Below are 25,256 nucleotides of genomic sequence, written 5' to 3'. Positions count from 1 at the left end.
TTACAAAAAAAAAATCACCAGTCAAGAGATTGAGGAAAAAAACATTTTTATTAAAAAACAAAAAAGTTAAGAACAGTAACTTCCAGTGGTCACCATTCAGTTAGCCTGAGTTCAGATCAGTTCACATGAACATGATGACATAACCTCCATTCCACCCAAATGGCACCCACTCCCTTCATCGTGTACTATTTTATTTAATCAGAGTTCCTATATCGGCCCGCTGGCTCCCTAGATCCAGTCTAAGATTGTTTATGTGGAGCACTGTGATAAGTGTGCCATGTCGGACCCACCCACTTTCAGACACCTTCTAACCATGTCAGAAGATATAGAAAATACTGCAGCGTCATTGCTCTGTACAAAAACACATTCAGAAAAACCCTCCATCTTATACACAGAAAACAGACCAGACAGCTGGGTCACATTATGTCAACAACTTACAAATATCTGAGGTGATTTAGTACTTGTGATGTTAAGCTTGATACTTAAGGGACAATACCCTAGGTTTCATTGTACATAAACTATATCCAGCTCAGCACAAGTAATTAAACGTATCCTGCAAGAATGATGAGTCCAGTCGTAGCCATTCGCTAGATGCTAATGGAGCTAGCATAAGTTGTGGCCGTTGGGTAGACACTAGCAATCTCAGACGGCGGCTGACTTCTGTCCAGTCTTATCTATCATTTCATCAACCCTCCTTCCCTTCTCCTTGTCTTCGCCTTCCTCCTTTGTTCTATTCTTCTTGTGCTTCTTCTTCTTGTGTTTGTGTTTATGTTCATGTCGGTGCTCCTTCGTCTCTCCCGTGGGAGTCTCAGGAGCGTCATGGCTGTCATCCGCGTGGGCAGAATGCTTCCTATGCTTCTTGTGTTTTTTGTGTTTCTTGTGTTTCTTCTTCTTCTTCTCTGCTGTCACGGTGGAGCCGCTGTGGTTGCTAGGGGAGACAGCACCCCGGCTGGCAGCACTCTGGGAGGCGGGGCTTTGAGTGTTGAGGGAGGGGCTGTGGCTCAAACCACTACCCCTCTCACCATCTGACCCCTCCCCTTCACTATAGTCTGGGACAAAGGCAGCCTCGTCAGTCTCTCTGCCCAGGTCGGAACACAGACGCTGTCGCCTTGGCTCTGGCCCCGCCCCTCGACTTCCCTCCCTCATTAGCCCGGCCCCTCCCCGTCCCTCCTCCTTTAGGCCTCTGGACTCTGTCTTAGCTGGTTTACTGGAGTCAGACGTAGCCTCTTTAACCACTCGCCCCTCCTCCCTCCCCCTCTTCCCTTCTTCCCTCCCCCTCTTCACCTCTTCCTTCCCCCTCTTCACCTCCACCTTGGTTGATTTAGAGACACCACTCGGCACCTCCCTTCCTCGTCCTCGAGGTAGAGTTTGAGAGGTTTCTCTCCTCAGAGGTTCTCTGCTCCGGGCAGATGGCTTCACCACTACCTCGTTTTCTCTGGACGTCGATGAGGAACGCTGCTCCTCCACATCCTGTTCCTCCTCCTGATCATCCCTTTCCCATTTGGAGCGAGGAGGAGGCTGGATGAGGACGCCCCCGGCCCCACGCTCCTTCTCCCTTCCTGGGCTGGGGAAATGAATGGGGCTGACTCTGCTCTGGACCTGGGCGCCCAGCTGGTTTCCCTGGTCCGGACACGGCTCTGACCTGCTTCAGAATAACACAGGTCAGGAGGTCAGAGGTGTTCAAGCAGAACCATTATAATAATGTGATATAACAGACCAGCAGTTAGAGATCATTATCCATTACACCGCTATCATTTATGTCAACAAGGCTCTTCGACCTGGCCAAACCGACCATCCTCATCCCATCACTCATCCTCAACCATCCTCATCCCATCTGGCAAGAGGTTGGTCACCTCATCCCATCTGCCCAAACCGACCTACCTCATCCAATCTGCTCAAACCAACCAACCTCACCCCATCTGCTCATTAGCAGACAGCTGTCCAGAGCTCCCTTAATAACTGCATGTACAGTGGATATAAAAAGTCTACACATCCCTGTTAAAATTCCTGGTTTTTGTGATGTAAAGGAATGAAACAAAGCTAAATCATGTCACAACTTTTTCCACTTTTAATGTGACCTATAATGTGACCAATTAAATTAAAAAACTAAAATCTTCGAGGGGGGGGGGGGGGGGGGGGTGAAAAATAAAAATCTTACAATAACCTGGTTGCATAAGTGTGCTCTTATAACTGGGGATGTGGCTGTGTTCAGAATTAACCAATCACATTCAAACTCATGTTAAATAGAAGTCATTACACACCTTCCAAGAGGTATACAGCAACATTACAGGAACTGCAGGAATTTCTGGCAAGTACTGGCTGTGTGCTACATGTTTCCTGTATACAATTTCCAGTATTCTTCATATGAATGGGCTATGGGGTAGGAAGGCAAGACAGAAGCCTTTTTGCAAAAATAAACATCAAGTCCCCCAAAATCATGTGAAAAAATGTGTTATGGTCTGATGAAACCAAGGTTGAACTTTCTGGCCATAATTCCAAAAGGTATGATTGCCACAAAAACAACACTGCACATCACCCAAAAAACACCATACCCACAGTGAAGCAATTTTGGCACAAAACCTTCAGGCGTCCGTTAGAAAGCTGAAGAGGAAGTTCACCTTTCAGCACGACAACGACCCAAAGCACACATCCAAATCCACAAAAGCATGGCTTCACCAGAAGAAGATTAACGTTTTGGAATGGCCCAGCCAGAGCCCAGACATGAATCCAATGGAACATCTGTGGGGTGATCTGAAGAAGACTGTGCACAGGAGATGTCCTTGCAATCTGACAGATTTGGAGCACTTTTGCAAAGAGTGGGCAAAAGACTCCTACCCAAAAAGACAGTGCTGTAATAAAACCAAAAGGTGCTTCAACAAAGTATTAGTTTAAGGGTGTGCACACTTATGCAACCAGGTTATTGTGAGTTTAATATTTTTCCCCCTCAAAGATTTCAGTTTGTTTTTCAATTGTTCACGTTATAGGTCACATTAAAGGTGGAAAAAGTTCTGACATGATTTATCTTTGTCTCATTCTTTTACAACACAAGAACCACTGAAATTTCTATACTAGTCCCTGGTGGGAATCAAATCCACAACCTTGGACTTGCAAGCGACAAGCATTACCAACAGAGTTTCATGGTAACACCTGTGGGCTCCAACAACTGTGGGTGACCCCTGGTGACCCTGGACAACATCCTGTGGTTCTCAGCAAACATAAATGCAGTGACTCGCTCCTGCAGGTTCATGCTCTATGACCTAGTACAGCAGAGTCCCAGGTCATTTCCCGAAAACATCTGAAACACTTTTCAACGTCTAAATTAACAGTTGAACTGTCCTTACATTTCATGTTAACAGTTTAAATGTTCACTCACCTCACTGACCCGGTGGTTCTGGATCGGTCGACCGTGTTGTCAGAAGAGCTGTCAGCGGTTGTGTTGCGGTCAGTAGCGGTTTTCCTGCTGATCTTCCTGGTCTTGTCAGTCTTGACCTTCCCCGACCTCTGACTTGAACCAGAGCCCTGGGTGACTGCTGCTGGCCGGTCTTTAGCTGCAGTCTCGGTCTTGGTATCAGTCTGCTTTTCCGGCCCGGAGACAGGTCTGTCTACGGAGGGCGAGGTCCCTCCTCGCTGGTCTCTCCTGGCTGATCTTTCTCTTGACAACGACCGGTCCTTCGTGGAGGCCTGGTCGGTTACTTCTGGTTTCTCTGTAGGCGGCGTGTGCTTGTTTGCCACTCTTTCCCCGGCCGGATCAGGTTTCTTAGCGATGGCTGAGCGCTCGGCGATGGTCATACGATCCAGGGAGACCGATCTGCCCGCTCCTCTGTCCGACCTCCCGGGCAACTGTTCCCCTGAGGACGGCCGGTCTGACCTCACAGACCTGACCTCTGACCTCTCGCCAGACGACCTTCGCTCCACCGTCAGCGCCACTCTCTCCATCCCTCCATCCCCCTCTCCTCCTTCCGTTACGGTCCGGCTCACCCTGTCTCCTCCTCTCTCCTCTTCTCCTCTCTCCTCTTCTCCGTCTCGGCTCTTGGCTCGGTCGGGACTGGACGCTCCAGTGTTAACCGAGGAGGCGGTGTGAGCTAAAGGTTTCTCCTCGGTGCGGGCCACGCTGCACCTCCTCCCCAGGTCTCGGTTCAGTTTGATTCTCCTCTGGGGGAAGGGTTTCACCTGGAGGCCCATGAGGGGCCAGATGGAGCCCTCAGGCCGGCCAGCCTCAGAGCTCCCAGGGATGGGCAGCAGCCCGTCGCCTCTCCCTACGTCCATGGAGGAGCCCAGGCCAGAGATGGGGATGGGGAGCAGACCATCTCCCATCCCAGACTCCCTGCCTGCAATGGAGGGTAGATGCAGCTTGGTAGAGAGGGCAGGAGGTCCCCTGTGGGGGTACATTTCAGCACGGCGCAGCTTAGCTGGAGGACCAGCCATCCCTCTGTCCATTCCCCTCTCCATCCCTCTGTCCATCCCTCTGTCCATCCCCCTCTCCATCCCTCTGTCCATCCCCCTCTCCATTCCCCTCTCCATCCCTCTGTCCATCCCCCTCTCCATCCCTCTGTCCATCCCCCTGTCCATCCCCCTGTCCATCCCCCTGTCCATCCCCCTGTCCATTCCTCTGTCCATTCCTCTGTCCATCCCCCTGTCCATCCCCCTGTCCATCCCCCTGTCCATCCCCCTGTCCATCCCCCTTTCCATCCCCCTCTCCATTCCCCTCTCCATTCCCCTGTCCATCCCTCTTTCCATTCCCATCTCCACTCTTCTCCTCTTCTCTGCTGGAGAGTGGGGTGCAGACTGGGGGGGTCGTGGGGGCGGTACCCCAACACTTTGAAGGGGCTCTCTCCTCCCCCCTCGGGTGTCAGCGAGGTGTTTAGGAGGGTCGTGGGAGTGAGAGGGCTGGGGGCGAGAAAGAGACACTTTAGCCACACCTCCTTTGAGAGTTGTGGTGCTCCGCCCCTTCTCTTTCTTGTTGGTCTCCTCGGTTTTGACCTTGGTGACCTTGGTTGGTTTAGGAGCTGAAACATCTTTCTTCTTGGACGCCGTGGCTGCAGAGTCTCCGGTCTTCTTCTTCACCTTTCCCCCAGTCTCCTTCCTGCTCTTCTCTGACTGGCCCTTGCCAGACGCAGTGGGAGGGGTTTTTCCAGACAACCCTGCAGCCTTATTGGTTGAAACTTTGGTGGTGGGGGCTTTGCTGGGGGTCAGACTGGGGAGGTCATCCATCGGCTCATCCCTGACGGGGGTGGCATCACCTCTGTCCACTGATTGGTTGGCTGACTCTGGCTCCTCCCCGCTGTTCTTCTTCTTCTTCAGTTTCTTTGGTTTCAGAGCCTTCGCCCCCCCCTGCGCGCGCTCCTTCCCTGCGTCCCCCCGGCCAGAGGCAGCAGGCAGAGCGGCCGGGGCTTGGTGGGTCCTGTGAGGGCCTGGGGGGCCACCCCTCTCCCCCCTCTTCCCCCGTCCTGGGGGGGAGTAGTCTCTTGGAGGAGGGCTGAGGCGATCCCTCTCCCTGCTCGCCCGGCCGCCGCGGTGATGGTGGTGCACAGAGGAATGCTGGGTACTGTAGTCTTTGTAGTACTTGTTATACCAGTCACGGTACTCTCTCTCCCACTGCCTGTAGCTGTCCCTCTCCCACCTCTCCCGTCCCCCCGGGGACAGGTCTGGACGACCTTTGGGTTCACAGGGGGGCGGCTCCCGAGGGGGGGGCTTATGGTGACCTCTGACCCCCCCTGGAGTTCTGCTCCGCCTGTACCCCCCCGGGGAACGAGATCGTGGCCTGAACCCACCACCCGCTCCCTCGCCCCCTTCCCAGCCCCCACCACCGCGGTACGGAGGAGGGGAGCGAGGAGAGCCAGAGCGCCGGTAACCATAGGAACGGGAGCGTGAGCGCGAGCGCGGCGAACGCCCGTAGGAGCGGCTGCGTCCCCCTCTGCCTCCGTTGCGCCGGGAGAAAGGGGAGCGTCCATACGACCGGGACCGGGAGCGGGAGCGGCTGGGGGTGTAGGAGTAAGACCGGGACCGAGACGAGCGCGAGCGGGAGAACGGGGACCGGCTGAAGGGGGACCGGCTGAAGGAGCGAGATCTGCAGAGAGGAGGAGCAGTCTGTAGACACCCTGCACATTGACAAGAACCACGCCCAGAAACAGTGTGTTTGTGTGTGCGCGCGCGCGTTTGTGTGTGTTACCTGGAGTAGGAGCGTGGTCGCCTCTTGGGGGGCGTCCTGTATTTCATCAGCTCATTGGCAAAGTTTTTTGTGAATTCATCCAGCTTGGACGTTACCCTGGCAACGCAGAACAGACAGGAGGGTTTCTAACTCCATAATACAATGACATAACAGATAATACGTGAGCATAGAAAAGACCTGCAGGTTTCTCAAATGAGGCGGTTCACTGTGTCATAGAGGGAAGATAGGAGCTAGAGAGACTCATACCTTTAATATAAAAGGTCATAACTAATAGTTTTAAAACCTCGAGCCAAATTAGTAAGTGCCAAATGGAAAGCACTTGTTTTGTGTCAACTGCCCAACAGCGGACATGGACGGCTACATACTCAACCCGGCTTTATGGACTAAGCTTCACAGCAACGAAGAAGAAACAGTCAAAACCGGCAGACTTGAATCCATCTCTTGGTATTTTGTTGCAAATTATTTAATGTTACAAATAAAGCTAAGATATAGGCATTTTTAAAAGGCATGAATATGGTCACCATTATACAAAACACCAAAACATTATTTCTGTATGGTTCCTTACAGCCATTCAGAACCTTCAGAAACCGGCGACCCGGGAAACACCAGCCTGATGACCCAGCTTGAGTCAACAGCACAGGCTCATTGAACCAGCCCCACCAGCCAATCAATGAAAGAGACTCACTCGTCCTGTCTGTGTCTCCTCTGCCGGTAGAATTCCTCCTTGGAGAGGGGGGGTCCAGGTGGGAGGAGGGGCGGGGGCCCCAGAGGTGGGGGCTGGGTGTTGGGCGGGGGAACCCAGGGGGGGTTTACCCCCGGAGGCATCTGCCCAGGGGGGTACAGGGGCTGGGGCGGGTAGTTGAGAGGGGGGGCGAGGCCACTGGAATAAGGAGGGGGGTAAGCCTGTGGAGGGGCGGCGTGGGAGTGAGGTGGTGGAGGCGGATAGAGGCCGGGGCCAGGATAGAGGGGAGGGGCCAGTCCCGGGGCCGAGGGAGGGGGGTGACGAGGGGGCGGGCCGTGCTCAGAACGAGGTCGGTAGGGCCTAGGGAGGAGCGAGGGAAGGAGAAAGAGGTTGTTATTTGTAGATCTGACAGTGAATTTACCCACAATGCATCAACTTTTTTGTAATATTACTTGTAATCAGAGATTTACAAAATCACTAAGCGACCCGTTTTGATAAGTTTTCTTTAACAGGACGGCTTAATGAAGTTGACTTGAGTTGGTTTGTTTTTTGTTAGTAGTTCTAACAGGGGGGGGTCCTACCTCTCCCAGGGGGGTCTGGGTGCTGCCCTCTGGGAGTGGGAGGGGCGTGGAGGCGGACCTGAGGGATGGGAAGGCCTAATGGGTGGAGGGAATCCAATCACACCCATGTGGTAGCCCTGGGGAACCAATCAGAGACAGGTCAGAAAATTAACCAGGAAATACTTACTGCATTTCGTTGTACTGTTCAATAACAAAGTTGAAGGTAATCTAAAAATGCAAAAGAGCCTATAACATAACATTGGAGCTTGTCAACCTACTGAGGCCATGACTGGTGAATGTAGTCTACATGACACTTCATAGGAGCCTAATTTAAGTAGATTTAGCAGTTCATAGCAGTTTCTCTCACCTGGGTTCCGCTGTCAGCTGCCCTGATTGGTGGCTCTGATATCATGTGAGGCCCCGCCTCCACCTCACTGCTGAAACACACAAGAAGTTATCCATCAAGTGGATGTGTGTGGGTGAGTGAGTGAGTAAGTAAGGAACGAGTGAGCGTGTGCGCGTGTGTGTAGTCACGGCGTCTCACCCTGGTGGCGGCGGCTCGTTCTGATTGGCAAAGAGCTGTGTCTCCACCGGGCGTGGTTCGGGGGCGGGGTCAGGGGCGGTCGACCCCTCTGGCAGTGCAACTGGAGGGTGCTGAATGGGTGGGGCCGATGTCTGATTGACCATGGGAGGGGTCAGGGGAGCTGGGGGGCAGGAGGCTTTGGCCAATAGGGGATCCTGCTGGCGAGCATTGGCCAATAGGGGATCCTGCTGTCGAGCACTGGCCAATAGGGGATCCTGCTGGCGAGCACTGGCCAATAGGGGATCCTGCTGGCGAGCACTGGCCAATAGGGGATCCTGCTGGCGAGCACTGGCCAATAGGGGATCCTGCTGGCGAGCACTGGCCAATAGGGGATCCTGCTGGCGAGCACTGGCCAATAGGGGATCCTGCTGGCGAGAATTGACCAATAGGGGATCTTGTTGGCGGGCATTGACCAATAGGGGATCCTGCTGGCGGGCATTGACCAATAGGGGATCCTGCTGGCGGGCATTGACCAATAGGGGATCCTGCTGGCGTGAGCCGAGAGTTCTGAATGGCTGTGGCCTTGCTGGGGGTGGGGCAGACTGTTGCAGAGTTTTGTTGCGTGCTGGTTTGGTGTAACCAGACTCATTCTTGAAGTTATTAACCGCCTGGAGAAACCAAGGAACAGATTAGAATTCTCCATAAAGATGTGTTCTCCAGACAAACACCAATAAGAAGCGATCCGTTTTGGTTCTGTGAGATCTTCTGGGATGCACCGATTCAGGGTACTGTACCGCTAGTCTCTGCCAATACCAAGAACCAGTCCAATAATTACCTTTTCATTTTGTTATGTTCTTTGATTGCCATAATTCGTGTACATGATTGAATGTTCTCTCAAAAATCTAATTTCTGTTTCAGTATTAACCTTTTGCAATTTTCATTAAAGTTTATACCGGCATTTATTAGTTTTTGGTTAAAACGTGAAATGGCTCGTGTAGCATGTGTATGTCCACCACAACACAATTAAGGCTGTTCAGGAGATAACCTGTCTGGATAAACAACTGAAGATGGACATCAATGGAAAGTTTACAGCCCCCATCAGGTACATTTTCTATTTAGTTTTGAATCTGAATGATTAGCAGATTAGAAATCTCACAGTTCAAGTGTTATATTCTCAAATAGCCTGGCGTTAGCTAGTCGCAGCTAAACTACCCTTCTCTGATGTCACCCCTTGAAACACTCGCTTTGCCAAGTTTGCAATGACAAGTTTTCCTATTGGGAAGTAATTCCAGACTGCAGACATCACTGAGGTTGAGTTCACTAGGCACAGCACGCCTGTTTCCAATCTCCCGTCAAGAACTACATCCGTGTTTACGGCACCTGGTCAGGATAATCTGTTCTGTGGCATCGTCTCATCAGACTCGCTGACGCCGATAAAAATGCACATAGTGACCGCTGTGATGTCTTCTGTTGACCGGAGCGATGGAAAGGTGTGTGTTTCTGTGTTTCTGTGTGTGTGTTTCTGTGTGTGTGTGTGTGTGTGTGTGTGTGTTTCTGTGTGTGTGTGTGTTTCTGTGTGTGTGTGTTTCTGTGTGTGTGTGTGTTTCTGTGTGTGTGTGTTTCTGTGTGTGTGTGTGTTTCTGTGTTTCTGTGTGTGTGTGTTTCTGTGTGTTTCTGTGTTTCTGTGTGTGTGTGTTTCTGTGTGTGTGTGTGTGTGTCTGTGTGTGTGTGTGTGTCTGTGTGTCTGTGTGTGTGTGTTTCTGTGTGTGTGTGTTTCTGTGTGTGTGTGTTTCTGTGTGTATGTGTGTGTGTGTGTCTGTGTGTGTGTGTGTGTGTGTTTCTGTGTGTGTGTGTGTTTCTGTGTGTGTGTGTGTGTTTCTGTGTGTGTGTGTGTGTGTGTTTCTGTGTGTGTGTGTTTCTGTGTGTGTGTGTGTGTGTTTCTGTGTGTGTTTCTGTGTGTGTTTCTGTGTGTGTGTGTGTGTTTCTGTGTGTGTGTGTGTGTTTCTGTGTGTGTGTGTGTGTTTCTGTGTGTGTGTGTGTGTGTTTCTGTGTGTGTGTGTGTGTTTCTGTGTGTGTGTGTGTGTGTGTGTGTGTGTGTTTCTGTGTGTGTGTGTTTCTGTGTGTGTGTGTTTCTGTGTGTGTGTGTGTGTGTTTCTGTGTGTTTCTGTGTGTGTGTTTCTGTGTGTTTCTGTGTGTGTGTGTGTGTGTGTTTCTGTGTGTGTGTGTGTGTGTTTCTGTGTGTGTGTGTTTCTGTGTGTGTGTGTTTCTGTGTGTGTGTGTGTGTGTTTCTGTGTGTGTGTGTTTCTGTGTGTTTCTGTGTGTTTCTGTGTGTGTGTGTTTCTGTGTGTGTGTGTGTGTGTGTTTCTGTGTGTGTGTGTGTGTGTGTTTCTGTGTGTGTGTGTTTCTGTGTGTGTGTGTTTCTGTGTGTGTGTGTGTGTGTTTCTGTGTGTTTCTGTGTGTGTGTGTTTCTGTGTGTGTGTGTGTGTGTGTGTGTGTGTGTGTGTGTTTCTGTGTGTGTGTGTGTGTGTGTGTGTTTCTGTGTGTGTGTGTGTGTTTCTGTGTGTGTGTGTTTCTGTGTGTGTGTGTTTCTGTGTGTGTGTGTGTGTGTTTCTGTGTGTTTCTGTGTGTTTCTGTGTGTGTGTGTGTGTGTGTGTTTCTGTGTTTCTGTGTGTGTGTGTGTGTCTGTGTGTGTGTGTGTGTCTGTGTGTGTGTGTTTCTGTGTGTGTGTGTTTCTGTGTGTGTGTGTGTGTGTGTTTCTGTGTGTGTGTGTTTCTGTGTGTGTGTGTGTGTGTGTGTGTGTGTGTGTTTCTGTGTGTGTGTGTTTCTGTGTGTGTGTGTTTCTGTGTGTGTGTGTTTCTGTGTGTGTGTGTGTTTCTGTGTGTGTGTGTGTTTCTGTGTGTGTGTGTGTTTCTGTGTGTGTGTGTGTTTCTGTGTGTGTGTGTGTTTCTGTGTGTGTGTGTGTTTCTGTGTGTGTGTGTGTTTCTGTGTGTGTGTGTTTCTGTGTGTGTGTGTTTCTGTGTGTGTGTGTTTCTGTGTGTGTGTGTTTCTGTGTGTGTGTGTTTCTGTGTGTGTGTGTTTCTGTGTGTGTGTGTTTCTGTGTGTGTGTGTTTCTGTGTGTGTGTGGACAAAAAGCCCTGCAGGTCTCTACCTGTCGTAGGAACTTGTTAGCAATGAGGGCATCAGGTGAGACATCGGATTGTTTACAGGTAAAACAGGTGTGTTCCTCAGAGTCCAGCAGACTGGTCCGGATGCCTGGGGGTTAAAGGTCACATGCACCGGGTTAGAGGTCAAAGAGACAGAGCCCAGCTTTCCATCACTACTGCATTTACTTCTCCAAGGTTGCAAAACAGATTTATAACATTTATCGTTTAGGGACATACTTCGTTGGGACCCCCCCCCAGGTCATGAGTTGAATATCTCGGGTCACACTGGTAACTGCCCTTAAATACATTTGTACCAATGTTTTTATTTGAGGGGTGGGGTAAGGTACAGCCTACTGTTATACCTGGCATTTGTCCAGGATTAAAGCAACGCGGGCAGCTCTGGACTGTAGTGAATATATAACCCTGATGAGGCAGGTTGAAAGCAGGCAGCTCCATGGACTGTAGTGAATATATAACCCTGATGAGGCAGGTTGAAAGCAGGCAGCTCCATGGACTGTAGTGAATATATAACCCTGATGAGGCAGGTTGAAAGCAGGCAGCCCCATGGACTGTAGTGAATATATAACCCTGATGAGGCAGGTTGAAAGCAGGCAGCCCCATGGACTGTAGTGAATATATAACCCTGATGAGGCAGGTTGAAAGCAGGCAGCTCCATGGACTGTAGTGAATATATAACCCTGATGAGGCAGGTTGAAAGCAGGCAGCTCCATGGACTGTAGTGAATATATAACCCTGATGAGGCAGGTTGAAAGCAGGCAGCCCCATGGACTGTAGTGAATATATAACCCTGATGAGGCAGGTTGAAAGCAGGCAGCCCCATGGACTGTAGTGAATATATAACCCTGATGAGGCAGGTTGAAAGCAGGCAGCTCCATGGACTGTAGTGAATATATAACCCTGATGAGGCTGAATCAGTGTTGACACTCACATTCGTCGCAGTAGGAGTTTCCACAGCAGGGGATGACCACGGCATCAGCCATCAGGTCGTTGCAGATGGGGCAGAGCAGCTCGTCCGGGATGGGATCAGCCTCATCCTCAGAGGACGACGCTTCGCGGGGAACGAATGGAGGACGCTCTTTCTTACCCAGGGCATAGGCCTCTCTGGAACACAAAGGGTGATTTCACATAACAGCACACACGCACAACAGCACACACGCACAACAGCACACACGCACCACAGCACACACGCACCACAGCACACACGCACCACAGCACACACGCATAACAGCACACACGCATAACAGCAAGAAGGCCGATGAGTTAACGGAGAACAGACTGATAGAAACACTGCACATACGCGTCAATGGCAGGTATGGCGTATTCTCCAGTACTGGTCAGCATGGCCCCTTTAGTTCCCGGTTCGGCTTTCACCATGAAGCTCTGAGGAATCCCTTTACTGGTCCTGACCGGCTTGGGAGGCTCCACACTCTTGTCCTACGACAGAGACATACCATGTTGTTTGGGGTTATGTCATGATATGTAGAAATAAAGCAGGCTTCACACTCATATGTACTCATAGCTATGTCGTGGCAGTGCAATATTGTCTATATACATACCATCTGCAAGGGGCAGTGTTTGATGTAGTGTCCGTTCTTGCCACAGCGGTAACAGATGTACTGGGCAGGAGGAGGTCCTATTGCCTTCTTAGAGTAACTAAAGAATGCAGAACAGTTACTGCAATCAGCGGTTATTTCAAGAGGGCAGGAGAACAGGATTAACGAGGCAACTTCAACAGATCACTGTGAATATACAACTTTCAGTGCAAAAACAGAAGATGTTCCATTCCACAAGAGGTGCTGGTATATGGAACCGGTGTAAAGCTGAGAGCTGTGGGATGGAGTCCAGATCTGAAGGTCAAATGGCTCATTTCCACACTACACCTTAGAAGTCTCACTGATGTGAGTTATATACCACAAAGGCTCCCATGTTTCTACTCACTGTATGGGGTCGTAGTCGTGGTTGGACTGAGACATCATGGCTCTGATCTTGTCATCCTCTGATGCGTTCGCCTCCGCTAGGTTGGCAGTCTGGGAGAAAACAGGGACGAGGAGAGCAAGAACAGGAGGAACAGAATAGGGATTAAAGAGGAACAAGAGGAGATACGGGAGGTCATGGGAGGGAGAGAGATGAGAGGAGGCGAGGAAAAGGGAACGGGAAAGGAGAGCACAAATTAGGAAGAGAGATTGGGATAAATAAAGGGTAGGATAAATGTGAAAGTTGATGAAACCAATTAATTCCCACATTTAAATGCATCTGCAATATTCAGTTTGGAAAGAATGAAATCCAATCTGATCCTCAATGACCAACACACACACACAAATACCTTGGACAGCTGTGCCAGGGAGATGGAGGGAGAGGAGTCGGTCTGCAGGAGAACAGCAACAAAGAACAGAACTGAGTCAAGGTGACAAGGAGGCAGTCTACCAGGGAGGACACTGGGACAACCTCAAACACAGCTCCTCCCTTCCTCGCCTCCTCTCCCGTCACCTCAAAAGACACGGGAGGAGGAACTGTTCCTCCCCCCTCCTGTGTCTGTAGAGGTGGAAGCAAGGGAAGAGGAGACGAGGAGACAAGGAGATTCAAAACCCAGAGAAGCTCAAACACATCCAGTCAAGTCATATTAGTTCTGACTGTTGGCCGGGTCCGGTGGTGACCGGGTGAAGGTTCAGCGCTACAGTCTCCCTCCTGGACACTGACCCAGGGTCAGTTTGGCATTTCACCCACTGAGATTTAAGGTTAAGTCAGCGGAAGGCAACGCTGATTCTAGATCTGTTCCCTGGAGTGTCGTCACCATAACCAGCAGAGCCTTACCAACTCCTGGCCTGGCATCATAGTACTTCTCCACTGATGCGCTGGGAGAAGGCGAGGACAGGCAAACCGTTTCCACACACCCAGTGACAGTGGCTTAGGGATGGGTGGGAGGGGGGTGGTCTACAGACTGGCCAGATACACGATAGCGGCTGTATTGGGTGGTCTACAGACTGGCCAGATACATGATAATAGCAGTATTGGGTGGTCTACAGACTGGCCAGATACATGATAATAGCAGTATTGGGTGGTCTACAGACTGGCCAGATACATGATAGCGGCTGTATTGGGTGGTCTACAGACTTGCCAGATACATGATAGCAGCAGTATTGGGTGGTCTACAGACTTGCCAAATACATGATAATGGCAGTATTGGGTGGTCTACACTCCAGACTCCCCCAACAACAGGGTTCCAGCGGTATGTTTCTTATCCTACCCCTCCTCACGTTTTGTGTCCTCCTGTTCAGTTGTTAAACTATTTTAATGGTAGTTTGTACAGGATGACCTCCAGAGCTGGCCTTCTTTACCTGTCCTGCCCAGGAATATAACTTAACTGGCGCCCAGGGGAATTTCCCCACACTGCCTGGCACATGTGCAGGAGGTAGGAGATTGAGGTCCACTTAAAAGATCTGTCGTTTTTTTCCATCTATCTAGGCAAGGGCACTCCAACCGAGTTCCTGGAGATCTACCCTCCTGTAGGTTTTAAGTCCATCCCTGTGCCTGGAAATCTACCCTCCCGTAGGTTAAGTCCATCCCTGTGCCTGGAAATCTACCCAACTGTAGGTTTTAACTACAACCCTCCCACTTTGCAACCAGAAAAACTTATTTTCAAAATACTGTGCTATAAGGCCTGTCCCTGTCGAGCTACTTCCTTTTGGGTTTGAAATCCAACACTGATCTGTATTCCTCCTGTTTTTAAACAGGACAATGAAATGCATTTCTTATTTTAACCGACAGCAGTCGTAACACTGGTCAGGTGGAGGAGGGAGCTGATGATGGGTTGGCTGGGGGTCAGAGGTCACTGTGAAGGGAAGACACAGGGGTCTGTGGTGGTGATGTAACGTGTTCACAACAGAACACACAACCTCTTTATTGACAGTTCTGCAGCTTACAGCAGGAACCACAGAAACACACAACCAAACCTGTCTCCGTGTGTCCGTCGCCACGGGGACGCTCGTACAGTCAGACCCAGTCATGCCTACATTGGATCATTTCTGTGATGTCATAACGAAGCGTCTGTGACCTCAAAATGGACTAGCAACTCAATCACAGGAATGATGGCATAATAGTCCATATTTCACCAAACAACATGGTCATGGATAAGCTCCGCTGACATCACAGTGAATAAATGCAGTTTAGCACTACAGGTCAAACTCAAGACTAAATAGATTGCCTTGATGACCAGCATTTCAAAGAGGATTTGTTGTGTTTAAGATGAAGAGATTAATGATATCCAGACCATATTATTAGCAGGACAATAAAACAAAATAACAAGGAAACATCCGCTAGTGTCTTTAGGTTTAGAAGTTTGTCGAGCCACATCAACACATTTACTGATAACCCCCAACACACAGACACACACACACACACACACACACACACACACACACAGTCACACAAACCCAGAAAATAAATGCATTAGTCTTACAGTAAATGTCACAGTAAAAGTAATTGCTATAACAGCAGGTGAAAGACAGGTGGCATTTCCATTTTTATGAAATCAACAGGCAGTAAATAATGAAGTCATCATAAATCATCAACAACTTTGTAGCAATAGAAACCCATTTACCATGTAACATTAGCACGTAAAACCGTGACAACCGTTTGATTCAATATGAAATACAGTGGGACTGTTACCACAGTAACCGTTTGTTTCAATACACAGTGGACAGTTGGGTTCAGATCCATCAAGACATTGAACAATCAAAACAGTGAGTTACACACAGAGAGAACAGTTTAACCACCAAAACATAATATTATCACCATAACAACACAGTTAAAGATAAATTGACCCCCTGGAGACTAGTTAACCCTTAACCAATCAAAACACAGTATACAGTTTCATGAACCAACGAGTGTGTAAGCAGGACAGAGGCAGTAAGCGAATGAGAGTGTTTGTTACATACGGGTCTGGAGGATCCGGCAGCCATGTCAGAACGATCACTACAAACAGAGAGCAGCATGTCAGTCAAACCCACAGTGAATACAGAATCACAACTCAACTAACGCTTACTGAAGGACGGCTGGGTTTTCAGAACCCCCATTCAGCTACTGTCTGTTGGTGGTTTCAAAGGGACATCTAGAGGACAGCCTCTGTGTACAGCAGATCAGAACACATACGTACACAATGAACGTTCTGCCTGCTGGTTTGACTCCTCCGATCGGAGTGCGTCGGACGATGACAGAGGAGTGCTTGGGGATATGGACCTCGTCGTCGGTGTACTCTGTGGAACCAAACGTACCAAAGGTTTAGAACGGGGCATGTCATAGATAATTACTAAATAAATGGACATGGTTACGTTAGTCAACTTGTAATATCCATTTAAATATTTAGTAATAGATACTTTATGGCGCTACATGTTTATTTTAACATGATTTCTTTATGAGCACAAATGGACAGTTACTTTCATAAGGCAAGGTCACCCTGGAGGAGGTTTTGATAATAATGGATCCTCTGTAGGACACCAGAGTCCAATAGAGGTAGTTCTCTCGGGGCAGAGGGCCAATTGTGTTATGTCAACAACACATACTGACTTTGAGCCAAATAGGGATATCTTGAAACTGAGTAAATATATGTTGTGCCAAATAGGCTAGAGAAATTGTTATATTTGATTCCTGTAACCAATTACTGAAAAGCACAGCATGGCGTAAAACTAGGTATAAATGTGAAGTAAGTTTGAGAAAATAATGAAGCCATCAAAGACCTCTCCCAGACAGTGTCTTGCTTGTTTTGTCATATGATGCACCCGCTCGTCATTAAAGCCCATCATACCTTAGAACCAAATCAACAACAATACTGACTAACCCTGTTCCGTCTTATTTACCAACATGCCCTGCATTTCCTTCAGATCGCGGCGGCGGCACATTGGCTCTTACCTTCGCGGGTCTGCGCGTTGGTGATCTGCAGGTCACAGTCGGTGGCCTTCAGTCGCTCTCGGCCCATGATCTGCCGCTTGAGCTCTGCCAGAGTGATGTGAAGCCCGTCGAAAGTGACCGTGTTGTAGTCCAACTTGGACGAGAACTTATAATGAACACACGACATTCTCAAAACTATGACTTACTCAAACTGGGAAAAAACACAAGTTAGTTATGACAATAACCAGTACTGTTTATCTAAATAGTGACGAGAAAGGTCTCAATCTAGACTAAGATCTGACGGTCAGTCAGTCAGCCATTCACAAGCCCAAGCTGATCATATCGAAGGGAAAACAGTCAACGAACTAGCTAAGAAGAATTATTCACAGTGTGCCCTCGTAGTTTCACGTGTCATAACACCAAACTATTAGTGGTGAAAGATTAGGCCGGGACACCAACAAGCAAAGTCAATAGGCCGTTCAGTTCGTTAGAGTCCGGTAGAACACAAGAAAATCAACATTCCAGAAATGTCCATGTCTGTTTTCACGGTACATTTAGTCCAGTAGTGTCTCTCGCGCAAACAAGGGCCTTTTTCCGCTGTAAGCAGCGAGGCACCAAGTTCGCGGTTAGAAGTCCATGCAAGGACGCGAGGTTTCGCTCTTCCGCTGTAAATGGCGCAGTCCAAAATCCTCAATCAGTCCGAAAACCGATATGAAATGCAAGAGTCTTCACTATGTCCCTTTCGGAGTCGCAGTCCACACAGAAGCGATGTTTATCCCTTTATGATCTACGATAAAATTGTGAAACAAGGAAATTTGAGGCCTACGTCGGCCTACCTACCACTAAAAACAAAAACAATAGCCGCAGCTAAATTTAGCTTACATGGCTAGCAAGCTTATTAGCAAATGGCCGCTGCTCTAATAAACAACTTAAATAACCAGTTAGCTTAGTCTATTTCCAAAACCTATCGTTAGTAGAATCTTACAACGATGACAGCTATGCATCCACACGCTGATTTTCGGTGTTTAAATCCCATAATATCCATTTCGACGGTATCCTCGTTGTCTTCAGAACATCATGGCGGGACCGGAACCTTGTCTGACAAGAAAACGGAAATAATTTTTCTTCAGCGGTAACATTTTGGTCAGGTTGCATCGTACGCCCTCTAGTGGGTTGTAGGTGGGAACTTAATAAACCTAAACCGCTACAACGAGTTTGACCCTCGGGTTCGACATCACGCTGTGAAGATAAGATGAAGCAGGATTGGACGACAGTTTAAAAGAACGTAAATCAGAGGAGACTGTTTTAGTAAATAAAACTTCGGGTGATGACAGTACCCCACCATACGTTGTAGGAGCCCGTCATAGATTTATCAAGTTTTACACATTGAATGGATGGTGAATAACGTCCATATACACCTGCCTGTGTTCAGCGCTTCGGAACGGAGTGATAAGGAATTAAAGGGACATTCTCAAATTAAAGCAGTTTTTACATAAGCAGTGGTAGCTTTTACAGATGTTCTGATGTTTTTGAAAGGGAGTTCCGTTGCCCATTGGAGATGTATATGTTTCTGAAATGTATTTGAATATGTTATATCTGTAAAAAAAGAAAGATCATTCTTTTTTACACCATTCAAATAAACTTTTATTTGTCACATGCTTTACAACAGTTAGTAGACTAACAGGTGTAGACTAACAGTTGTAGACTAACAGTTGTAGTCTAACAGGTGTAGACTAACAGGTGTAGACTAACAGCTGAAATGCTTCCTACAGGCCCTTTCGTGAAAATTCAGACAGAAATAAATGTTTAAAAAAATACAGCAGCAGAATTATGACTTCAGCTTAAATACAAATATTAATATTGGGAATATTAACTAAAACAATAATTAGCAATTGAATCGTGGCTACGAAGGTGCTGTAATGGAAATGCTCAGTCCTGCAGTGGATCTGATCCAGTGCAGTAATGCAGTCAAAGCTAAAAGCAGGGGAATCACTCAATCTCGAACAAACACATCTCCATCCATGATGAGCATAGATGGAGAAGTAATATGCCTGTTCTGGACGTGTTTGTTCACATGCGTATATGTGTGCGAATTTTGTCTGGCGGCTAAAAGCTGTCTTCACCTGAGGAGGCACAGATTAGGTTTTCACACTACGCAATGTCAGGACACACATGCAATACTGTCTGCATGATATACAAAAAAAATAGCAGGCTTGCTGCAGATTCATGTTTTCTCAGATCTTTTTCCTCCAGACTGAAGAAGCTTCTGAATTCTTAGCATTCTAATCTGAAGATTGATGCTGTAGTTTTAATGTTCTAATCTGGATATTGGTGCTGTATTCTAGTGTTGCATTCTAATCTGGTTATTGGTGCTGCATTCTAGTGCTGTATTCTAGTGCTGTATTCTAATCTGGTTATTGGTGCTGTATTCTAATCTGGTTATTGGTGCTGTATTCTCCTTTCATTTGAACAGAACTGGCTAGTGAACTAATGTGTGCTCCTTTAATGAAGTTTGATCAAGCTTTTTCAATGTCTGCAATATCACATATTTATAGTGTTTTGCGAAACAGAATACAATTTCATTGTAAAATGCTAAGAATGTAAGACAAAAACAACCGTGCATGTGGACTGAAACTCAACAATGTCCCCCACCAGGCAGAGCACCAAAGTAGGTTATGCTTTAATTTGTTAATACCATCTGCTCTAAAATTCACTCGGTGTACATAATTCAAAACAAACCCGTAGGCTACTTCAAAACAACACCTAACTCAGAAAGACCTAAATACATCTCCCCAAGACACTGACTGAGAACAGATGGTTGGTGTGCAGATACTGCATGAGAATCTCACTGGTAAACATGTCTTTTAACTTACCGGTAAAGAACATGTATTTTATATTATGTGTAAAGGTTTCTTTTACCTTCTGGGACAGACAATTATTTATTTATTTTTAAAGAGAAACGTGTGTTAAGAGCTGCCTTTTGTCGATGTGCTCTAGTGACCCCTGTGGTGGGTCAGACACCTGCAGGCTCCACGATGGATGTCAGATGGGAAATGTGTTTCCATCAATGTGCCGGTGAATACTTTATGGTTAAGCGGGCAACGTGATAAGAAGCAGAACGGCTTTGTGCATCAGTGGGCAGATTTACATCTAAGTACTTTTTCAGACACTCCTATTCCACCACAGGAGAAATATTTGGATATACTGTCATTGCGCTGGTGTTCCAAGCGCCAAGCTCTACTGGGGTAATGCTCAAGGCTGGGGAGTTGCTGAGATGAGGCACGGTCATTATTACTGAAAAAAGTATTTTTCACAGAAACGTCTTTAACTGGTAAACTATGTAACAGTTACTCAAGGCAGTAGAGTTTAGCATTTCAGTAAGAGTTTTTTCCTGCTTGTTTTATGGTAATTATGTAAATCTTCCAAACAGGATTTTTGGAAAACCATGTAGTTCTGTTGTAGTTACTGTCATTTTGCAACCTTAGATGAGATTGTGATTAAGTTCGTTCCTCAAGGGGCAGATCAACATATTTTTCACCTTGTAAGCTCAGGGATTTAAACTAGCAAACTTTCAGACGCTGCCTCAATGCTCTCACTGGTAGGCTATGGCCCCAGGAATTAATGGGAAAGTTGTTTTTTGATGTCATGTCAGGAAGCTCTGCAAGCACTGGGTTTCCAGGCAGATGGACAGGGAGTGGAGGTCAGGGGTTAACCAGAATACATAGAGAGACAGGAAGCATTTGACACGACTGACCAATTTACCGATTACTTTGCATTCAAACCTTTCTACCATTAACCCTCAACTGTTCTACCATGAACACAACCATTAACCCTCAACTGTTCTACCATGAACACAACCATTAACCCTCAACTGTTCTATCATGAACACAACCATTAACCCTCAACTGTTCTACCATGAACACAACCATTAACCCTCAACTGTTCTACCATGAACACAACCATTAACACTCAACTGTTATAACATGAACACAACCATTAACCCTCAACTGTTCTACCATGAACACAACCATTAACCCTCAACTGTTCTAAATTGAAACACAACCATTAACCCTCAACTGTTCTAAATTGAAACACAACCATTAACCCTCAACTGTTCTACCATGAACACAACCATTAACCCTCAACTGTTCTAAATTGAAACACAACCATTAACCCTCAACTGTTCTAAATTGAAACACAACCATTAACCCTCAACTGTTATAACATGAACACAACCATTAACCCTCAACTATTCTAAACTGAAACACAACCATTAACACTCAACTGTTCTAAATTGAAACACAACCATTAACCCTCAACTGTTATAACATGAACACAACCATTAACCCTCAACTGTTTTACCATGAACATAACCACAAATCCTCTAAATTTCTGGAAATTTCTGAAATGTTTTGTTCTTTCTTTTCCGTTTTCTTTCGTTACAATAGAACTCAGCAATCCCATGACAAGCTGCAGTCCATTGCTCTGTACTCATCTATTTCACCCTCCCTCTAACTCCTTGTCTCCCTCCCTCTATCTCCTTGTCTCCCTCCCTCTATCTCCTTGTCTCCCTCCCTCCCTGTCAGACAGGTGTAGTCCTCCGGTTAGTGTTGCTAGGCAATGTCTCCTTGTTGTCGGGCATGGCCATCAGTGGCGACAGAAAGTTGCTCCTCCCGACCTCTACCCCACTTCCTGCGTCAGCTGTCTTGCTATTGGGCGGAGGCAGTTTGGGCGGGGCCAGCGTGTACAGGGTGAACTCTGACCCCGCCGGTCCAGCAGCCACGACCTTCGACATGGACAGTGCCGCCGACGAGGAGTCGTGCGGTTGCGGCTGCCCCGCTGTCGACAACGAGTAGCGGGTGTCCATGTTGCCGCGGTAACTGGAGCGGCGCCGGTAGCGGTTGTAGCGGTTGTAGTAGGAGGCGGAGTGGACCAGGGAAGGTTTGGTGAGGGACGGCCTTCCACTGGTACGCAGCCGGCGATGGCGCTCGATGAAGACGTGTACGGTCAGGACGCCCACCATCTCAGCCAGGACGAAGGACATGGCGCCGAAGTAGAAGGACCAGCCGTAGGAGTAGCTCTTCTTACTGTCACTCTGGCCGGGGTCGCCCGAGTTGGCCGAGATGTAGACGATGATGCCGATGATGTTGCTGAGGCCTGGTGGGAGATCTGTCTGTGAGTCTCCACAAGACTGACAATACTGGGCGCAGGTGTGTGTGGGTGTGTGTGGGTGTGTGTGGGTGTGTGTGGATGTGTGTGGGTGTGTGCGTGCGCTAACCTGCAGACACGAATAGTATCCCTGCACTGAGGATGACGTTGTGTTTTGACTTGTGGAACTCGCTGGCAGCCACACACACTCCTCCGAGAAAGAGGAGAAACACACTGAGGATGGGGAAGAGGCTGGATGCGCGCACCGCTCCTAAAGAGACAGAGAAACACACACACACACACATATATATATATAAACACACACACAGCTAAGTACACAATGTACATCTCTGTGTGTGTTTGAGAAGTCCTCACCAGAGTAGTAACACATAATTACTGGGGGAAAGTGAAGACTTTTTGCCACCCATTACTTAAAAAAAGGCTGGGGTTAATGTTATGGTTAATTTCAGGATTAGTTTCACATTTGGTTTTAGGGTTAGTTTCAGGGTTGGTTTCAGGGTTAGTTACAGGTTTGGTTTCAGGGTTGGTTTAGGGTTGGTTTCAGAGTTAGTTTAGGGTTAGTTTCAGGGTTAGTTTTAGGTTTGGTATCAGGGTTGGTTTCAGGGTTGGTTTTAGGTTTGGTATCAGGGTCGGTTTCAGGGTTGGTTTCAGGGTTGGTTTCAGGGTTAGTTTTAGGGTTGGTTTCAGAGTTCGTTTCAGGGTTGGTTTTAGGGTTGGCTTCAGGGTTAGTTTCAGGGTTGGTTTAAGGGTTGTTTTCAGGGTTAGTGTCACGGTTGGTTTGAGGGTGTTAATAGAAAACAAGATTATGGGGGGAATACATTTAAAAAAGGTCCTCAGAACTATAGTAAAACATATGTGTTTGTACTCAGGAGGTATTCTGCAACTTGTGTGTATACTTACTCAGGAGGTATTCTGCAGCATCCTGCTCATAGTCTGCATCCTCCAGGAAATGATCGATTTCTTTACACACACCTCTGAATACACCTAGACAGGGACAGCGCAGGTCTTCAGGTGCGTGTGTGTGTGTGTGTGTGTGTGTGGGTGTGTGTGCGTGTGTGTGTGTGTGCCAGGTAGCAAGTTGTGATAATGGGACCATGATGATATGAAGGCACCGAGGTTAACACGCTTAAAATCTCTGTCATGGGGTCTTTAATGACCAAAGACAGTCAGTCATGTAGACACTGATTTTTTGGTTTGTTTACATTTGGAGATTGGGGAAGCTGTTCCAGATTCTGTTCCAGAACACTAGAGATTTCACTTTAGTTCTCAGGTCTGTTCCATTTCTCAAAACATTGAAATATTTTACACAGCACTTATCCACACATCAATGATGTCCTTTAACAGGGACCCTCTAATTAGTTCTCCATTAAGCCACTTTGATATTTGACTGGGTGTGTGTGTGAGTTCCCTAGGGGGTGGTTGGGCTGTTAAACTGGAGTGAATCGAAGGCAGAGCCAGAACCATCCGAGTGGACGGACACACCTGTTCGTATGGGTTCAGCAGGGTCTTCTGGACAGCCTCTCTCCAACAACACCTGATCCTTCTGAACATCTTAATGTTAGGCAAAAACATACGCATGTACTCACAGTGCACGCGCTGACCCAAAGCACGTTTACGTCACACCTTTTTGTTAGATATAAAAAAGTATGAAAATTAAACTGTGAGAAAAACCTTTCCTCTTCGTTGTGCGCGTATATAAATCACATTTACCACAAGTGTTGGGCACATTCTTTTGTTTTTTTGTTTTTCTGTCCTACAACTGAAGTTGGATGATGTGTTTTCTCTTTTTCTAATGTAACAACAAATTAGCCACGCAAAACTAATTTAAAACGCTTAAACCTTAACCGAAGGTTCTCCAGAACAAACGAACCGTGGACGTTTACCTTCTAGACAGCATGTGCGCCACAGGCCGGAGTGCGTCATCACCTCTTCGTTTTTATGGATGGTCTCATTGTCGTGGATGGAGGTCTTGGAGCGGCAGACGCCGGGGGAGTAAAGCCAGTAATCCGTTCCAACCGCGATGGTCATCAGGCTAAATGCTATGAAGGCTCCCGCCGTGGTCACGAGCATCAACGCCCCGCTATTGCAAAACTTCATTAGGGCAAGTAAAGCTATAGTTGATAACGGTTTCTGTAGCTAGTTTTAAGTTTTAAAAGCACTTGGTAACAGTTGTATTAATTTAGTCTGAATACGTTGTGTCTTTGAAATGGCTTAAAAATTGTCTTTATGAAGTGAAAATAAAAAAATTGTGAAAATCCATGAGATGTTCTGCTTGAAGAAACGCGCTGAGATTTCCTCATCAGCGCTGTTCAGAGGGTCGGATAACAGTTGACAGCTTTCTGCTGAGAACGCGACGTGAGTTTCAAAGGTTCACAGCGTAGTCATTACTCACAATATGTTTTGAGGATTAAAAAAAAGAGATACAAGATTGTCTTTTTATAGCGTTATAGTCGGATAAAGTGCAGATAAATACCAACAGGCGTTAAATGTCCACTTGGATTTGAACAGAGTGACATTATAATCTAACTGGATCCAAGATGGTGACACAATCAGAGTATAAACGTAAAGATAGATAAAACCATAAAAACGGTTCATTTTTCAATAAAAACATAACAGAAGGACCTTTAATATGACCTTAGGTTCTAAGAGCAGCAAAAAAGAAAAATAATTATCCAATGGTCTCCAATCTCCTAGGCAGGTCAGTGGTCTGTCTGACTGGATTTTTAGCAATATGGAAAACATGAGGCATTTCCCCCCCCTCTCTGCTCTCCTGTTCTCTACTCTCCCTTCTGTTTCTCCTGTAACGTTTCCCTCCTCCTGTTTCTCTATTCTGTCTTCGGTTTCTCCTCTGCTGTCTCTCTATTTCCTGTTCATTGCTCCTCTCTCTCTTCTGTCCCTCTCATCTTCCATTGTGTCTCTCTCTCCTCCTACCCCTCCTCTGCCTCTTTCAATTAGTCCTCCTTCATGTTACAATTACAACTACAATGAGCATACAATGGTACTTAGCTTCGGTTAGGGGAGAGCAGGCGTAATAATACTTAGCTTCGGTCAGGGGATAGCAGGCGTAATGGTACTTAGCTTCGGTCAGGGGATAGCAGGCGTAATG

The 25,256-nt window shown here is 47.4% G+C and overlaps 2 protein-coding genes across 3 annotated transcripts; both read right to left on the bottom strand.

The window, feature by feature from the left end:
* Positions 1-29: 29 nt before the first annotated feature.
* Positions 30-18,098, bottom strand: LOC105009208 (E3 ubiquitin-protein ligase RBBP6). The gene is made up of 17 exons (XM_034294430.1): positions 17,003-18,098; positions 16,251-16,350; positions 16,033-16,069; positions 13,422-13,463; positions 13,037-13,125; positions 12,655-12,751; positions 12,396-12,532; positions 12,027-12,199; positions 11,083-11,186; positions 7,956-8,602; positions 7,779-7,848; positions 7,433-7,548; positions 6,855-7,211; positions 6,170-6,265; positions 4,537-6,067; positions 3,374-4,494; positions 30-1,645 (listed from the first exon to the last, which is right to left on the bottom strand). The coding sequence occupies exons 1-17, from the start codon at positions 17,166-17,168 to the stop codon at positions 643-645; spliced, it is 5,886 nt and encodes a 1,961-aa protein (XP_034150321.1). The 5' UTR covers positions 17,169-18,098; the 3' UTR covers positions 30-642.
* A 1,197-nt stretch (positions 18,099-19,295) lies between these two features.
* Positions 19,296-24,962, bottom strand: LOC105010309 (voltage-dependent calcium channel gamma-3 subunit-like). 2 transcript variants are annotated; one of them, XM_020044944.3, is made up of 5 exons: positions 24,034-24,962; positions 23,633-23,701; positions 23,051-23,134; positions 22,260-22,400; positions 19,296-22,138 (listed from the first exon to the last, which is right to left on the bottom strand). In XM_020044944.3, the coding sequence occupies exons 1-5, from the start codon at positions 24,245-24,247 to the stop codon at positions 21,564-21,566; spliced, it is 1,083 nt and encodes a 360-aa protein (XP_019900503.2). In that variant the 5' UTR covers positions 24,248-24,962; the 3' UTR covers positions 19,296-21,563. The 2 variants fall into 2 exon arrangements, with proteins under 2 accessions (XP_019900503.2, XP_019900504.2); XM_020044945.3 differs by lacking the exon at positions 23,633-23,701.
* Positions 24,963-25,256: the final 294 nt, after the last annotated feature.

This window comes from Esox lucius, chromosome 9, assembly GCF_011004845.1.
Source record: "Esox lucius isolate fEsoLuc1 chromosome 9, fEsoLuc1.pri, whole genome shotgun sequence".
Taxonomy (NCBI): domain Eukaryota; kingdom Metazoa; phylum Chordata; class Actinopteri; order Esociformes; family Esocidae; genus Esox; species Esox lucius.
Note: the sequence above shows the minus strand (reverse complement) of the source record. Positions and strands in the feature narration are given on the sequence as shown.

Coding starts and splice junctions, on each gene's coding strand:
- LOC105009208 (XM_034294430.1), bottom strand. CDS start 17,168: ATGTCGTGTGTTCATTATAAGTTCTCGTCCAAGTTGGACTACAACACG. Junction 7,212..7,432: donor CCCAGACCCCCCTGGGAGAG/GTAGGACCCCCC, acceptor GCTCCTCCCTAG/GCCCTACCGACCTCGTTCTG. Junction 1,646..3,373: donor AGAACCACCGGGTCAGTGAG/GTGAGTGAACAT, acceptor GTTATTCTGAAG/CAGGTCAGAGCCGTGTCCGG.
- LOC105010309 (XM_020044944.3), bottom strand. CDS start 24,247: ATGAAGTTTTGCAATAGCGGGGCGTTGATGCTCGTGACCACGGCGGGA. Junction 23,702..24,033: donor GCGCACATGCTGTCTAGAAG/GTAAACGTCCAC, acceptor CCTAACATTAAG/ATGTTCAGAAGGATCAGGTG. Junction 23,135..23,632: donor TGCTGAACCCATACGAACAG/GTGTGTCCGTCC, acceptor GTCCCTGTCTAG/GTGTATTCAGAGGTGTGTGT.